Genomic DNA, 17,105 nt, shown 5'->3' with positions numbered 1-17,105 from the left:
TGAGACCTGGGAGGTGTTCCCGCAGATCAGAGACGCTGCTGCTGTGTCTGATTACTTGTCTGCTGTCATGGAGCTCTGCTCTCCACGTCTATCTCTTTCTTTTCTTCTCCCCAAAGCAGCCACAGGGGACTATCAGTGCCTCACTCGCTCTTTGTTTATTTTGTGAGTCAGTAGCAAGCAGCACAGCAACCCCTCCACCGGTATACTTATTGTTTGCCCGGATGCTGCGTCAATTAAGCCCACTAAGAGCTCCTGACCTCAGAGTCACAGACACTAACACAAAATTGGATTTTTGGACGTGTTGGTCCTAGAAGTTCAGTGGAGAATGAGATGGGGAATCTCTCTCCCTCATGAGATGAGAGCTGTTAGGGTTTTTTAGAGAAAAGCAATGAGGTATGGAATATCAGAGTGCTTTCCAAATCAAGTTCCCCTCAGCTGCTCAGATTACAACTGAAGTGCTCTTTTGTGCCATATACACTGGATTGTTCTCTCTTTCTCTCATTGTGCCTTTCTCTCAAATTCTCTTCATCTCACTTAATTTCTGACTCTTCTTGCTTTCTGACCTGTCCTGTCCTCTTCCACAGGGGACACCACACAAAGGATGAGATCCAGTCCGTTTCCAACCCCTGCAGAATTGGATGCATATGCTAAGAAGGTTGCCAACCACCCCCTCACCATCAAAATATTCCCTAACAGCGTCAAGGTCCCCCAGAGAAACCACGTGCGGCGCACAGTGAACGGGCTGGATACGTCAGGCCAGCGCTACAGCCCTTACCCTTCGTCTCAGGTCATTGCCAAGACAGGCCTCCTTGCAGTCATCAAGGGGCCTACAGTCAAAGGCGTCCTAAAAGATTTTGACGGCAGCCGGGCACGCTTACACCCTGAAGTCATCATGAACCATCCCACTGGACCCTACCAAGTGGCTTCGACCAGCACTTTAAATCACCACCCACCTCTGCCGAACCTTCACGTGACTCAGCATAACTTAACCCTTCAACAACAGGACCCACCTCAGGCTCTACAGATGCCCCTTCCTCAGCACCAGGGTCACAGCCAGAGCCTCAGACACCCTCCCCATATGGCCCAGCACCCTCAGGGCCCACCTAGACTTCAGACTATGTCTCAGCACCCAGCTCTTGGCCATCCCCAGGGGCCCCCCACTGTCATGCTTCAGCAGCAGCACCTTCAGCAGCAGCAGCAGCAGCAGCCGCCACTTTGTCTGCAGGGGGGCAGAAAGCCACCAGATGGCGATGCACCTCCTAATGTTACAGTCTCTACCTCAACCATTCCACTCTCAATGGCTGCTGGGCTGCACCATGGCCGCCAGGCCGACCTGAGCACCATTGTGCATCAGATCAACCAGTTCTGCCAAGCTCGAGCCCAAGGTGCAGGAGCCACCTCCATGTGCGAGGGCCAGATCGCCAACCCCAGCCCTATTAGTCGGAACCTGCTTATCAGCGCCTGCTCCAGGGTCTCGATGCACAGCATCCCTGGCACCCCTGGCTTCCCCCCACCCAACTGCATTATTTGCCCTCAAGAGAAAGCCACGGCCCCAATGGGAGCTCATCTTCCACCCGGCATGACTGCTATGAACCACTTGCCTTCCAGCCACACTGATCTCAAGCAGCAGCACCAACTGCAGCATCATCTGCATCAACAACAGAATCAGCAGCAACAACAGATACAACATAACACACAGCAGCAGAAGATGCTCTCTTGGAATCCGCACCAGATGGCTCATGTACCCCACATTCAAAATGGTGGGACCCACATCTGCAAGCAGCCTTCCAGGGACCCCACCTTCCATTTTAAGGGCATGGGCTACCCCGCAGAGGTGTGTGTGGGTCAGCCTTACACACTGAAGCCTCCTGTAGAGAGGCCCACCCCCTCTCCCCCAGTCAATAACAACTGCATGCCTGGTCCCATGGCTCACTACACTAATGGTCATTACTTCCAGTCTCACATTTGGAACAGCAGCTTCCTTCCCACACCCAACAGTGACAGCTCCGGGTCTCAGGACATAGCCATGCCATTCCATGGTGCAGGCCCAGGGGGTTGCACCACACTAGACTGTGGGCCCCCTGGGGCTACCCATTACAGGCTAGGAGCGAGCTCCTCCTCCACCTCCTCCTCCGCCCAGACTACTCTGATACAAACAGCAGATTACTTGGGTGGGGACTTCCAGACGCCCTATTTCTGCGATCAGAATCTAGGGTTGATGGGCAAGATGCACAGGCCTTCTCTGAGCAGGGTAGGTCCAGAGGTTGGGGATGGCAGAACCGCTCTCATCCAGCACCCAGGGTACAGATAAGCTATGGCCTTGTCTACACAACAGTTATCAAACCCCTTTGTTTAGTCTTAAGAAAGGAAACACAAGAAGAAAATTGAGTTGATAACTTAAGCAAATTACCGCTAATGTTAAAGAGGGTAAATTAATATATTTAATGAAGAACAGTATTTTTTTGTTCTTTTGTTCTTTTTTAAAAATAAATCTTGCAAGTGATCAATTGCTACTTTTATTTTTGTTGAGTGCATTTATCGAGCACTTTAGGGAACTTTTTCATGTACGTGTGTGTACATGTCTGTACTGTGTGTGTGTCATTCCCTTCTTCCTCCTCTTCTATCATACTTGCCTATTTGTGTGCCTGGATCTACAGATCCTGTGTTATTTCAACTTAAGACCTACCGATAATATTTTCTTATGCATGTAAGAAAAGAAGAAGAAAAACAAATAGATGGCCCATTAAAAAACTCTGATGGATGTTTTTACAGGGTCTTGTCAGGATTATTTTGTTTTAGACAAGTGACTAATTTTAATCTTGGTGTCAATGCTCACATTTCGTAGTAGCTTGATTGAACACAATCATTAGAGAGTAATGATCTTGTTTCAATGCAAAGCGATCAGACACTGGAGATAGTAGTACAGCTTGCGTTATGCACACGTACACAGTGGTTTTATTCTTTTTAAATATAACTATTTATTTGTATAATGGGACTTTTCAACATTGATTCCTTTCTATTGGTTAAGGCTACATGTGATCAAGTTGCATGTACATAGTTGTGATCCAGCAGGGAGCAAATATGTTAAATAGGTGATGCTCTGTTCTGCTTACAATGCTGCAATGAATTCAGGTGTTTAAAAAAAAGACTTGTTAATGCCAGGAAGGTTTGGCAACAACATTGTGAAGTACTCTCATACCTTCAAACGGCCAAAGTCAGGTTCACAAAGACACACTGTTATGAAGATGCCATTTTATTTTGTTTCCTTTTCAGATCATTTTTTTGTAAACATGACAAATGTAATACTTGAATGTTGAGAAGATTATGGAAGGGGATCGGTTAGTTTTAAGGACAGAACTCTGGACTATAGGAAGTGATGGTGTTACAAAATGTCCCATAGAATCGAGCTACCAGTCGAGCCAGAGTTTTGATCCAGACAGAAGGAACTTAAGTGGATTAAGTTATGTGTAGTTGCTACTGATTTTGATGTGAAGTCTGTCTGGAAAGACCAAATTGATCACTTGCAAGATCACTTGGAGGTAAACAAAACTGACCTTTTGAGTTTAAAGTGAAACAGCAAATGCATTGTTTATTTTATTGTACACTGGCTTACCTACTAGACTACTGTAACTTAAAAAATGTAATGATTGTGTGTGAATGTTGCCCGCTGATGTGGGTAGACTTCAGGGTGTGTATGTGTGTAGGAGAGAGATTGAGAGAGAGTGGTTGTGTGTGTGTATAGAAACACAATGATGCCCATGTTTTATTCACCTAACTCCCTAACAGCCCTTAAAAAGCCTTAAGTGTTTGGTCCTTGGACTTTCCTTTGCAAATGAGCATGGTTTTGACGAAAACCCCAAACAATAAGGTGAAGGAAGACAGTAAGGATACACAGAAATAGCATTTCTTTTCTTCCTGATCTTTTTATTTTGATGTTTTGTTGAATAGACAGACAATTCCTTAGAAATTCTTTATTGCGGAAAGCGAGAAAAGGAGTAATATTTTGTAATTATATATTTTAGCAATGTGTAGTTACAGGGCTGTAACTTTTTTTTTTTTTTCAAGTTTCAAAGCTTCAGTTTGCAGTTGTGACTATTTATAATACTTGATTTGCTTGTTATTTAAATTTTATTTTCTCCTTTGTTTCTTGTACTATTGCTGTGAAAAGGAAGAAGGTCCACAAGCCTTTTTTTGTGTCATTCTGTACTAGAGATAAGAGGCGAGTGCGTGAGAGTTGTGCTACTCTTTTTGTAATATTGTAATAATAAAATAAAGTTCTAATTTATGCTTTGATATGAGTCTGAGCCGTAAATTTGGATTATCTGGAACATTTTTATACACGTTAGAACTAACGACAGATGATTTAACTGCATGTTTTCTATTGCTCTCTTCATTCTGCAGCTTAGTAACTTTTAACTATTACATGTGCAGGTAGGTCAGTTATTCACATGCTTGTCTAACATGAGACTGAATGGTCCAAAGGGTCGATCTACACCAACAGCTGGTGCTAAAGGCAGTCAGAGCTGCACCTATTGCTGTGCTTTCACACTATTTATCCGAGCCCGGCTCTGCCAAATAGAAACAGGAAGAAGAGTAGACAGAGCAAGCTGTGAAATCTGCGGGACTGTGTGGCTGCAGTAGATTTAGCTTGTCTGGCTGTGATGAAAATGGGACCCATATAAAGGGCACACAGCAGGAGGGCAGGATCAGCACCTTCGTGCTCCATCTTGCCCCTTGAGGGATTTTGAGCCGTGCCTTTGGATGTGGTCTTTTTTTGCAGACAGAGGACATGCATCCTGTTTAGGTGGAGCCATAGGTGACATCTACAGAATGATTAAATAGTTAATCGGTTTTAAATGCATGGTTTCTTTGGTATATAGGCAGCACTTGTTACAGCATTCAGCATTGATAAATTCTCTTTTTAACAGTCAATAAGATGAAAGTCAACAATCTCTCTCTCGTCACTGTCCCTGTTTAAGATATTGCCTCAAAGATTCCATTTAAAGTCAAGCTGACAGTGGAGTATCGGTCATTTAGGAAGGTAGAGCTGAAAGTGAATACTGTCTTTGGGTTTGAATGCCTCGTCACTCAGGTCAGTCAGGCTGAGTGAAGCCCTGAGCTGTGTCTTTTCAGACCGGTTGGCTGCTCAGAAAACTCATCTCTGTGGACTGATGTGTCTGCAATCGCCTACTGCCGTCCCCGAATAAGCCTCTCCAGCTCCTCCCTGTGGAAAGATGGAGGAAATGTCAGCAGGGGCAGATCACTTTCCTGCCACAGTGGATTACTAGATTAGAAAAAGGCCTTTTTCTATTCTCGAACCGTGTCTGCACCTCTGTTTGGTCTGTGCAGCGGAGTGTCTGGTGTGGGCTGGTGTAAACTATCCCAGCAGCCGGGATCCTCATTGATTTTGCCCAGGTTGATGTTCCATTTGTTCCAGTTGACTTCCTCCACTCTGAGACGACAAGAAGAGACACATGCTCCAATTACTGTCCGCTGTGTGACACATCAATCTGCCATCAGAGAAGGCAAATTAGTGAAGAACAGTGTGCTGCACTTAAATCGATCCCGCGCACACAGCTGCATCATTTGTTAAATTTTAAAGCACAAACCTTTGCTTTTGCTTTCACATTTTCCTGCAGGTTTTTATTCTTCTGTTATAAATCTGAGGGGTTACTTTTAAAAAAGATTACATCTTGAAACATAAGAGACAATGTCGTAAATGCCATATAGCAGCCAAACTTTTAGATCATGTGATGATATTACTATGTCAACACATCTCACTGTCACGCAACACACCAGGACTCAAAATGATGTACACACATGAGGATATTGTGTCTCATCCATCACAACTAGAGCCAAAATATGAGCACTACTGAGTGGTACCACTACTATTCTCTTACTCTGGCCTGTTGCTTTCTTACCGAGCATGTACAATGAATGCACACTGCAGATTACATATGATGCTTTCACTTTATTCAGCCCCAAAAACCAACCAGTAATCACATGCTGAAATAAAAGTCTTCCCCTCGTTTACTGTGCAATCAGATTAAATTAATAGGATCTTGCTAAATGTATAGCTTTATATCAACTGAAGTAATGAAGATATCAGAGATTTCCAGTCTCTACCAGACAGGACATCAATATTGTGTGTGACGAGACTGCAGCTGTGTTCGACTGCACTTAGGCACAGTGGTGCTTTGAGCTAAATGCTTCTCTCCTCACGCTGACATGCCCACAATGACAACGCTAACTCGCTGATATTTAGCAGGTGTGATTTTTCCTCCATTTTGCATGTTAGCACGGACATCTTTGCAAACTAGCAGCAACCAGAAGCAGGAGCAGCTGGGGCCGATGAGTTTTGCATGTATTTGCATTTTAAACCAAAGTATTGGACAAGAAATCGTTTGGCTTAATGATGGCGCTAGATGAACTGGGGATCACCAAAAGTGGAATCTGTTTTAAATTCAACAGGAATTGGTTCACTGGTCGTTGAGACATAAAAATCCCAAAGGTCAACATCATGGTGGTGATAAAGGAGATTCATGGCATCATCGAGCTGCTGATGAGACAAATAAACATTCCCATCCTTAGAGCCACATCCTTAACATGGTCAAAGTGCAGTTTACATGTGCTGGAGTTTTGGTTACCTACTTAAACGATGTTTGTTTGTTAGCAGGATTAGGCCAAATCTGGACTGATTGCCCTATACTTGGTGGAAGGATGTGGTATGGGTCAGGAAAGAACACTGAAAACCTTTGTGTGGATATGGATCAGGGGGCGGATCAAGGAACTTTTTTCACTTTCTTTAATATCATGAGAGGGGGTTTCTCAACATATATATTCGTATATTTCTAATTAAGTAATTCATGGATATTGAATTAAAATAAAATCAGATTAAGTGACTGATACATAATGTGTGTAATTTGATGCAAATCCAAATAAAAATCAGAATCTAGTGAATTTAAATGTACTTTCATAAGGAGACTGTTCAGAGCTATGAACACTGAGTTTCACTCTTGTAAAATTTTAAACCATCCAACCTGATATAATTGATATGACTTACATTTTGAACATTCTATCTATATTCTAGGGCCCAGTGCCTTGGGGAACATGCTCAGTCGATCATTTTATCTTTCTGAATTCTTCTCCCTTTTTGGGATTTTCGTCTCTCTCCTTTTCTATTCCTCCAATTAATTACTGAATGAAGACGTCAGTGTCTTTGCTCCTCCAACTTCTCATGTCTCACAGAACTGTTGTTACACAATTCTAGTGACATTCTTATCTTCATGTGCTTAATATTCATCTTTCTATATGCTTCATTTACTCATGCATATAAATCAAACTAACAAAATTTACACAAACTCCATACAGCTGTTGGACTCTATCTGGGGCCTTATTGTAATCTACTCACTGTCTGAAACCTTATTGAACATTTTGGTCACTAATTGTCTGAGCTGAGCAAAGCAGAATCTAACCTGAAACACCGGCGACGATCATCTCCAAGAGCCGTGCCCAGTTTCTTCTCCACCCCGCAGCGTAACCTCCTCCTCAAGAAACCAGGCAGCCTTTTCTCCATGTCCAGGATGGTGATGGACCTCTGAAACCAAATTCACAGCACCTCATTCAAACCACAGCCGCCTAGATGAAGTCACTCGTACGACCAGTGGAAACCTTCTGGATGCTTCACTCACCTGCAGCTTCCAGATGCTGCTGCTCTGCATTTGGATCCTCTCTACGGTGCGGTTCATGAGGGCGATGAGCATGTTGAACAGCAGGATGTAGGTGAGTATGATGTAGGAGATGAGGAGCATGTAGAAGACCTCCATATTTTCGGAGTCCTGCATGAACTCCATGTCGCCCATGCCGATGGTGAACTTGAAGAGCTGCAGCGTGGTGTAGGTGATGTTGGAGTAGCTGGGTTTCAGGCACTCCTCATCAGCACCGACGGGAGCATAGAGACGCGTATTACCAGTTTTTACAGTTTCGTTTTTCACAGGAGGCTCTTTGAGCAGGGAGACCAAGGCTGAGACAGGAGACAGGAAGAGAGGGATGTTAAAGTTTATCTCAATGTACTTTTGATTTGTTTGTGAAGGGGATTTATTTTGAAAATGTAGGAGAGAGCTAGTTTTCAAATCAATGTAAGGTAAGTATAACTATGATGATATTCATTTGTGCATTCTATTTGCAAGTCAGAAAGTATTGTGAGATGGTATTGAATGTCTCTTGTCATTCATAGAGGAAAAGTCAAATACCTGCAGAAAATCCAAAGAGGAAGACGATATAGACAAAAAGAAATCGCAGGATGTCACTGAGGATCATCTACAAAAAGAGAGGAAACAAGAGGCTTCAGGGATGAGAGTGGTCACTGCGGTGTTCACTGTGACACAGCTGAGGCCATGTGGACTGTACCTTCTGTATCATGACACTGTAGATGCCCATGTGGCTGTCTCCCCTGGAATAGTAGAGCAGGTTCACCCAGCTCAGGGCGATACACAGCACCATGAAGCTCAGGTACGCCTGCTGCCCGCACACGTACAGCCCGGCCGAGATCATGAAGAGGAAGCCTTGCACGAAACTGCCCAACAGTAGAGAGGTCACAACTTTGATTTTAAATTAGGACTCAGTGCAGCAGTCCCCTTATGAAACCACATTTAAATTCATTAGATCTGGACTTTTATTTAGATAAATGGATTATTCTCAGAGAAATCAAGGGGAAATTATGAAAAACTCTCAATGTTAAAAAAAGGCAAATGATTCCTGGAACTTCCCCTTTGATCTGAATCTGCACCAAAATGTAATGTGTTCCACTCTGATCGATATCCCATCCATCCATCCTCCATGTTTTGTAATAATCTGTCTAATAGTTTTTGCACAATCCTTCTAATTGTAAGACAAACAATCAGACGAAATAATTTACTCGATGCAACGATGCAAATCTATATTATCAAACATAAAACAGTGAGGTTTGTATGTTTTTACTTTGTAAAACAACATATATAGGACATACTTTCAAAGATCATATGAGGCTGATTATATGTCATTGGTCTGTGCGCTGTTTCATTAATCCCCTGTGTTATTCACTGTTTGTGTTTTATAGTGAGTTGTTCTTTTAGTAGTAGTATTGAAAATTGTACAGTGACTATAAACTAATCAAGGCTGAGCAACAGAACAAAAAGACTTTTAATGTCAAACTGGAACCAGTTTTATAGAAAGGGATTTAGACTGATAAAATAATCAAGCAAGTATCAAATACACAAAACATTTTACAGATGAATCCAACATTTACGATAAGACACAAGGTCGAAATAATTTAAACCATTAATAACGGCTCCATTCCACTAAGCTGCTTCAGGGTTCTTGTGTTGTTCATGTTGGCTCCTGTTCAAACTGTCATAATCTACACTTAAATAGGACTGGACCTATTGTTGATGTTATCGCCTGTGACTTTCCAATGATGACAAGTCAAAATGTCTGACTGATCTGTAAGACGAGTGTAAGCGGGATCTCCTGTATGTAGTCGAGGGGTTTACTTGTCAGTGATTGAAGTGATTGATATTAATACACTGCTATGACGGTATGTACAGGAAACAAGTGCTGTGGTATTTCCATTGTTGGCAGAGTATCAAGCAGGTGACTTTAGTGAGTCGATGAAATGCATAGTTTCCTCCAGATTATTTTAAATTATATTATTTTTTTCTTATCTGACTTTATTTTCTATTATGAATAGAAATGTTGGTGACCAAATCAGCCACATTTAACCCGTTTCTGACTTGATGTGTGAAACAGTTGTTGGAACACTTCTTATACGAACTATGTGTATATCTGTGTTATTATTCTAGTTAATGCATGAAAACATTGATCCAAAAACCCACCTCTATGAGACCGTAGAAATGGCCACCCCCTAAATGACTATTTTCAAATGTGTAATATTCACTCCCACTAGATGGTGCACTAGCACCAGCATCTCTGACCAAAACAAACGCTTCACTGGCTGCAGCTTCCCCTCCCTTCCTGTTCCTGTGAAGCTTGGTGAAAATGGCCCCTATTCCACATCCACGAAAAACAACTAAATGAAGTGACCCTCTGTACAGGAGGGAAAATAAAAATATCTTGCAAACATGATATTTGTTGGCTGCTGAGTTTGTGATTAAAAATCTCATGTGACCGTCTGAAAATCTTTATAGACAGACAGACAGAGAAATACATTTTTACTTACAAAAGAATCTCATAATATCCATCGATCATCAACGTCTGCAGCTTTGGTCGCTTCCTGCACATGTCAATTATCTGGGAATTTAGGAAAAAGGGCAAGAGTCACATGACTGCAATACATTCTCAACAAGATAGTGATAAGATTTAGAGTAGGAGCACATACCCCTCCTAAAAAGAAATAGATGTTTGCCAGTAGTAACAGTAGCTGGCCTGAAACGTACAGGTAACCGTTCAAGTTGTGTTCGAGGCGAAACCGAAGCTGTGGAACAGAGGTCAAAGGTCAGCATCATCAGCACAGGTCTGTCTCAGATGGATCATAGACTGTATTTACAGATGGACGACATTGCTGGCTCCCTAGAAATGGAGCCAAAGCGCCAGGATTGCCACCTGGCGGCTGGATGCATATATTTGGCCCCCTCCATGGTAGTAAATTGGGCATGAACTAGACAAAAAAGTTGTTTCTGAAAGATAGCTTCACCCCTCGATCGCTACTTTGCATACTCTTATTCCATATGTGCAAGATGGTGGCACTGGTATCATGGGTATTTTAGCTTCATTTCAGGATAGTGGAAGGAAGTGCAGAAGCGTTATCCATCTTTATATTCAATCTAGTTCCCGGAACCTCACCTTTAATTCTTTCTTATTGTAACCGACCAGTGTGAATATGATCAGGTACAGAAGGTAGAACAGGAAGTTGACGAAAAACAGGGGACCCGCAAACTTCTTCCACTTCTCATCCAGCATTCGGTTCAGAGGTTCCGTCTCAAGCATATTGTGACGGTTCTGCAAGGAAACAGGAGGAGAAAGATGTTGAAGAACGGGATGACAGGTGCAGCAGCAGCCCTGACTGGGCTCTTGATGCCAGAACTCACAGGAATGTCGCTGCCGCGGATCAGTATCTCCATGACTGAGGCTTCCTCGCAGGAATCCAATGAGGACAGGTCATACAGGGAGCAGTTGACCGGCCCGTAAACCCATTCGGTGAATTTACGGGACAAATGTTTGGTGTGGCTCTCTTGGAACTCCCGTTTCAGGATGTGGGCAAAAAGCTGCAGGCAAATGAAAGGAAAGCCAGAAGGTTCATTGTCTGTTGTCCTGGCAGTTAAACACTCAATCTGAAACTGTAGACTTGTCTGGAGCACACTACTAGGCAGCAGGAATATGTAAACCTCTTAAATGATCTAGCCACATCTCTACTGACCCCTATCTTGCCAGTCTTGGCAGCCATTTTGAGAGGCGTTAGCCCCTGGTGGTTCTCTATGTCTTCCAGCTTCAGCTTCGGATGCAATCGGGCAGTGGTCTTGAGGATGCCGTCGTATATGTTGGTGATGAAGTCTGTGTTCTCAATGGAGTTGTCAGCAATCACCACCAGAGCATGCAGTACTGTGTTCCCCTGAGAATCTGCCAGCTTTGCGTCCGCCTGCTCGTACTCGTTCTCCAACAGGAAGTCCACCACGTCAGCCTGGTTGGTGCATGCGGCCAGAGACAGAGGCAGCTCACCTGAGGATGACGCAGAGAGGGTCTTCAGTCAGTGGCTGGACTTTATTTAGCCTGTGTTTGTGTTATTTATTAAAACTCTTCATGTGAGAAGGTTTGACATTCAATTCATGACTGTACAAGCATGACCTTTGACTGCAGAGCTTTGAGACTAGCACATCAGAAAGAAAGACATAGTTCTATGACTACTGACCAGTTAAAAACTGTTGCAGATTATTAATTAATTTTATCAAACAAATACTGTATTGTATAATCCCTACCACAGTCTTATTCATAGAACCAAGTTTACCGGTTATCTCTAATGGACAGTGATGGATGGAAATGACCCTTCAGAGTATATTCTATAAACTTTTTCTTTTACATCAGTCCATGTTCCAGATTTAACCAGACTCCTTAAGATCTATTAGTATTACTTTAACTCTGGAAATTCACTCTTATTTTATTATTATAATTTTATCCGTAAAATGGGAAAGATGTGCAGCAAAGAGCTGGGTCACAACCGAACCTGCAGCCGCTGCTGGAGGACTCAAGCCTCCGGGTGCAGGGCGTCCCGTGCTACCAGGTTTACGAGCAGGTGCCCAAAGTATTTAGTATTTACAGTTAGTGTTTCATCATTGGTTTTCACACATGGTTCAGTTTACTTGTTACAAGAGAAATTCAGCCTAAGAAAACAGATTTTTGTCTTATGTAACCCTAATGTTGTCATCAGAGTTATTTCAATATGTGCTTAAAGGTCCATTTTGTAGGATTTAGCGGGATCTAGCGGTGAGGATATAGATTGCAACTGACTGCATAAGTATGCCCTGATCGCACTCTTTCCAATCGAGGACCCTTCCAGTAATGTAGAAACTCTTCAGAGTCTTTGGTTTGTTCACTCCGAGCTGTTGTAGAAACAACATGATGGGCTCTGCGCTGTAACAGCTCCTGATTAAGATATGAAAGGCTCGTTTTGATCTAATGACAACACATTGACTCTGTGTTTCCAGTGCTTTATCTCTGACGAAAACACAATTAATAATAATGATAATGAATATTATCATGCACTTAGTGTCAAAGATTTCTAGGACACAGTGGTCTTTAAAAATTAATTACATACTCAATTGGCAATTTATTAGTACTCCAGTGTCTTGAGCTTATACCCTTCGTTGGCATTGATTAAGAAAGTAACAGTTATTATTGATGACATGAAAAGAAAACAAAGAAACTGAATTTTGGATATTGATATACTCAATGGTTGATGTGCAGCAGAGAAACAACCCAGCTAAGACAGCAACAAGGACTGTCAAATGCTGAGTTGTACTTCTCGCTCTGCAGCAGCGTAAACTCACCAAAGTAAAAGTAGGGGCTGTCATGTGGCCGGAAGAATTTTCCACAGGCTTTGGCGTGGACATCTGCTCCTTTACTGACCAGTAATTTCACATAGGAAATACTCCTCCTCTCGATGGCTATATGGAGAGCTGTCTGACCTGTCAGAGTCAAACATCATTGTGTTTACTAGGAAAGACTGAGAGAGTGGGGTCCCTTAAAAAAAAGGATTGTGTGTTTCAAGCTCTTAGATTCACAGATAAAAAGTGTACCTTTGTAATAGCTGCTGGTGTAGGCTGCATTCACAAACTCTTTAATGTCGCCCAGACTCTCTGAAATCTCAATTAATAATTCCACAGTCTCGTTCTTGCCATCTCGGAGGTGCAGGAGAGCCTTCATGAGGGGGGTTTTGCCATACGACTGATCTGCAGGTGCAACATAACACTCAGGGAGTAAATACACACACATACAGACGGGTCAACAGCTTACAGTGTGGTGCCCTATGGGTTCTGACACACTCACAGAGGGAGTCGGACAGTTTCTTCATGTTCTGGTACAGGTACAGGTGCAGGCCCTCCAGCTTTCTGACGTCTCCGCTGGCCACTGCTTCAAACAGCCTTTCAATGTTAAATGTCTGACTTGTTCTCTTGCTGTTGTCCGGGTCTATACCTTGAATCGCTCTACAATGCAAAATATCAAGCAATAAAATTGGGTTAGAGGCATACATGAGTCAAAAGGTCAAGCCGCTCCACATGAGTCCACTCTGTGGGGCTTGATGACACGCTGAAGCTGAGATATGGTGATCTAAAAACAGGTAGGATTATATTATCAAGGCATGGAGAACCTCACTTGTTAAAGTTGAGATTGAATCTGAGTTTCGGCTTTGTCTCCTCCATTTCTTCCTGGTAATCAGTGTCCATTGGTGCCATGGGGGCCTCCTTGCCCAAACCCAAAGCTGAGACCAATCCATTCCTATTTGCTGCTGTTTGCCGCGATTTCTCCTCCTCCGTCCTGTCGTCTGTTTCCAGGGAGAAGCCAAACATCTCCGACTTCTTCATCTCTACCTCCCTCTGCAGTGCTCTATATGTGGAGACATGGCACAAGTGGACATGGCTTTTGAATAGTGCACAAGACAATTTCTGTAAGCGAGTTATGAACCACCCAAAGATTATAAAGATCGAAAAGAATATTGAATACAATATCTTACTAATCTCTTCCAGCATCTGAGATTTCTCAAATCAAAAAGGCTGCTTGTATATTGGAAAGAGTGAATAATCTCGACAAGGTGCAACAGTTCCTTTAAATTGAATCAAGCTGCAGCAGATTGCACAAACTTAGATAGATATCACTCTCTCAAACATAGCTGACTTTTTACACTAAAAACTAACAAACCCACAGACAAACAAACCAATAAACAAAAAGACAGAGGTGTAAACATACCCTCCTTAAAGAAAGTAAAAGTGCAGGACAACATGTTTAGTGTTCGTGCTTTACACATCAGTTACAACGTGTCTGTATCAGCTGAGTCTGAATGTATTAACCACACCTCACGGGCAGACAAACATGTGATAGCTCAACCCCTCTGACTAACAAAGGAGTGTATTTATAAGATTTCCATGACAGCAGTGCACACAACACGATTACGCAGCTACTTCTGGAATAATCCAATCCAGCTTTTCAGACGATCACATTGGTCCAAAGTTTTGATGTAGAAGATGGCATGTTAAGGAAAATGGAAACACGTCTCCTGCGGCTTCTTGTTCCCCTTTTTATCAAGAAAATGGGGAATCAGTGACTCTGGAAACTGCATGATCATCACAAGACTGACAGACACAATAATGTAGAGACAGGGAAGACCATCTTACTTATATCAAATTCAAATATATTCTTGACATCCCATCTGAATGACAAATTAAACATTTTATTTAATTGAAACAGGATTTGAGAAATGCATTACGTGTTTTTTGGAAATTTGTGTTTTCAGAAGCATCACACGATGCATTGATTTCCTTCTGTATTTTTTAAATATTCTCTTATTATATTACTTTTGATTTGATTTGATTTGCATGGGTTTTCAGCAGAATACTCCAAATAGACTGATTATTAATAAGTATTATTTCTTACAATAATATAAAAAAATAATAATGTAAAGAGAGACAGTCACATCTGTGAAGTCTGTTTCCTCTGATTTTCTGTATCTTTATCAAAGCTAAGCGATAATCAAAGCTGTGCAGAATACGATCTTAAAGGTCTCAGACACATTAGGCTTTGTTCATGTAAGGATGCTGAAGATACTCCTCTGGACCTGACTCAATCTAATCAAAACAATCAAACAAAGCCATAACATATCGGTTACTCACTAGCAATAATTCTTCTTTTCCCTCTTCCAGATGGTCTTCTTGATCAAAAATCTGATCCATTAGTCGAAAACTAGCGTACAAAGAGGAGCAGAGATCTGGGCGTGTGAATCCTATGGTCCTGTATGTCCTGAGATTCCCGCAACATGTAATAGAGATAAGACAGCAGGAGGAAGCTAGAGGCAGATTGAGTGACACGCCCTGGAGAATATCAGAGCACTTAAGTGAAGCCCTGTGTAAAATAGGATGCTGTTATTGACCTCCCCTGGCTCGTCAGCAACTATGATGTGTTACATTGTAAACATTACAATAATGTGTTTCAATGATGAGTTGCGAGTCGCGAGCAGAGCAGCTTTCTGCAATGTTTTCATTGTTATATTTCGAGTACTCCATTGTAACATTTAGCTGGAAGGAAATTCCCATGAAAGAAAAGAATTTAAAAGATTGTTATGTGTCTCTGAAAATAAAAAAATATTCATGAGAAACTTACCCTTTTTGCTCTGTTTTTCTGCCACTTGTCCTTAAAGTTGCTGAAGCTATTCCTGTGTCACATCAGCCTCTCGTTAGTTTCACAGTATCGGCAGTGTGTGTTCCCAGCGCAGCTGTGGTCCTGTGACTGAGTGTGTGGTTGCAGAGCTTCTGCATACAAGTTCTGGTTTCTTTCTTACGGTTACTTCCTTTTTTATTTCATTTTTTATTTTTTTTTACAGTAACACAGGTCACCAAGACGTCCTTCATTGTGTCTGGTTGAACTTTTGAAATGTGTGCCCAAGAAAATAATGATGGTCACTATGTCTACAATAATCTGGACGAGTTAAATAACACTATAGTTTAAAAAAATGTTTATTTGTATAAGTACATCACTTCAGCCGTGAGCAGCACTGACAGAAACTTATTTCCATATCAACTATAGTTGATTCAACAAAATCCTACCTGAGTAGTAAACAAACAACCTTATTATTAGTGATGTCATATTTGTTTTCCACACGGGAAAAATGTGTATATAAATTCACTATTATAAGATAAAATATGAACATGGCTGCTCAAAATATTACATGTGAAAGGACAGTTTGCCATAATCTGCATCGAGCCTCATCTGAAGCAAAATGTGGAACTGAAGCAGTAGAAAGTCACACTGAAACCATACATTAAGACTTAGAATTACAAGAAGGAGAAGAAAGTGCAGTGATCATCCATTTAAATAGCAATTTAAGGATTACAAAAAAAAATCCTTTATACCAAAGTTTGTCCTAAAATCGGGGCATTAAGCAAATAAGATTTAATGAAAATATAATCACAGAATGAACCAACTGATACTGTGCAGCTCTTGAGCAAAGCACTTCCAACCTGCAGCGACACCAGCTGAGGGAGTCACAAGCATCAGTGGGTCAGTCTGTGATGTGAACCATGACCCCGATTCACTTTTAACCATTCACCAATGGCGGCCAATGTTGCACGGCTCACAGGTTAACTTCATAGTGATCAGATCAAAACATGTCAACTTGCCAGACTACTGTCCAATCAGATCAGTGGGTATATTCAGTCATCATCACTGAATCCTGACTGAGAGAGTTTTCTCAGTATCAAATGTCAAGCGTTAATGAGCAATAGAGATGTTTTAATGGCTCAGTGGAAACACTTTGATAGTTATATAGGAGGAATATGCGTCCACTCTGGTAATAATATTGAACTTGAAACAATCACAATAGTAGCTGATCCTGATGCAGTGAAATA

At 41.9% G+C, this 17,105-nt stretch overlaps 2 protein-coding genes across 2 annotated transcripts in view; one reads left to right on the top strand and one right to left on the bottom strand.

Moving 5' to 3' along the window:
• The window catches only part of fam222ba (family with sequence similarity 222 member Ba), a 29,220-nt gene extending 24,927 nt beyond the window's left edge, over nt 1-4,293 (top strand). Inside the window, exon 3 of the mRNA XM_061086408.1 lies at nt 585-4,293. Within this exon, the coding sequence (XP_060942391.1) occupies nt 585-2,311 (1,727 nt within the window). The 3' untranslated portion in view covers nt 2,312-4,293. The remainder of the gene's footprint in view (nt 1-584) is intronic.
• On the bottom strand, nt 3,251-15,956 carry trpv1 (transient receptor potential cation channel, subfamily V, member 1). The gene is made up of 16 exons (XM_061086407.1): nt 15,862-15,956; nt 13,864-14,094; nt 13,537-13,694; nt 13,287-13,439; nt 13,038-13,175; nt 11,414-11,712; nt 11,085-11,261; nt 10,840-10,995; nt 10,376-10,471; nt 10,217-10,287; nt 8,410-8,575; nt 8,253-8,319; nt 7,692-8,023; nt 7,476-7,597; nt 5,331-5,452; nt 3,251-5,224 (listed from the first exon to the last, which is right to left on the bottom strand). The coding sequence occupies exons 2-16, from the start codon at nt 14,070-14,072 to the stop codon at nt 5,130-5,132; spliced, it is 2,361 nt and encodes a 786-aa protein (XP_060942390.1). The 5' UTR covers nt 14,073-14,094; nt 15,862-15,956; the 3' UTR covers nt 3,251-5,129.
• Between the last annotated feature and the right edge of the window lie 1,149 nt (nt 15,957-17,105).

Source organism: Limanda limanda, chromosome 14 (genome assembly GCF_963576545.1).
Source record: "Limanda limanda chromosome 14, fLimLim1.1, whole genome shotgun sequence".
NCBI classification, from domain to species: Eukaryota; Metazoa; Chordata; class Actinopteri; order Pleuronectiformes; family Pleuronectidae; genus Limanda; species Limanda limanda.
Note: the sequence above shows the minus strand (reverse complement) of the source record. Positions and strands in the feature narration are given on the sequence as shown.

Excerpts from the sequence above, each read along its gene's own strand:
- trpv1 (XM_061086407.1), bottom strand. The coding sequence starts at position 14,072 with ATGAAGAAGTCGGAGATGTTTGGCTTCTCCCTGGAAACAGACGACAGG. Across the intron at positions 10,996-11,084 it reads TCCGCGGCAGCGACATTCCT|AACCGTCACAATATGCTTGA; the intron begins GTGAGTTCTGGC and ends GTTTCCTTGCAG. Across the intron at positions 5,453-7,475 it reads GATCGTCGCCGGTGTTTCAG|AGTGGAGGAAGTCAACTGGA; the intron begins GTTAGATTCTGC and ends TTGTCGTCTCAG.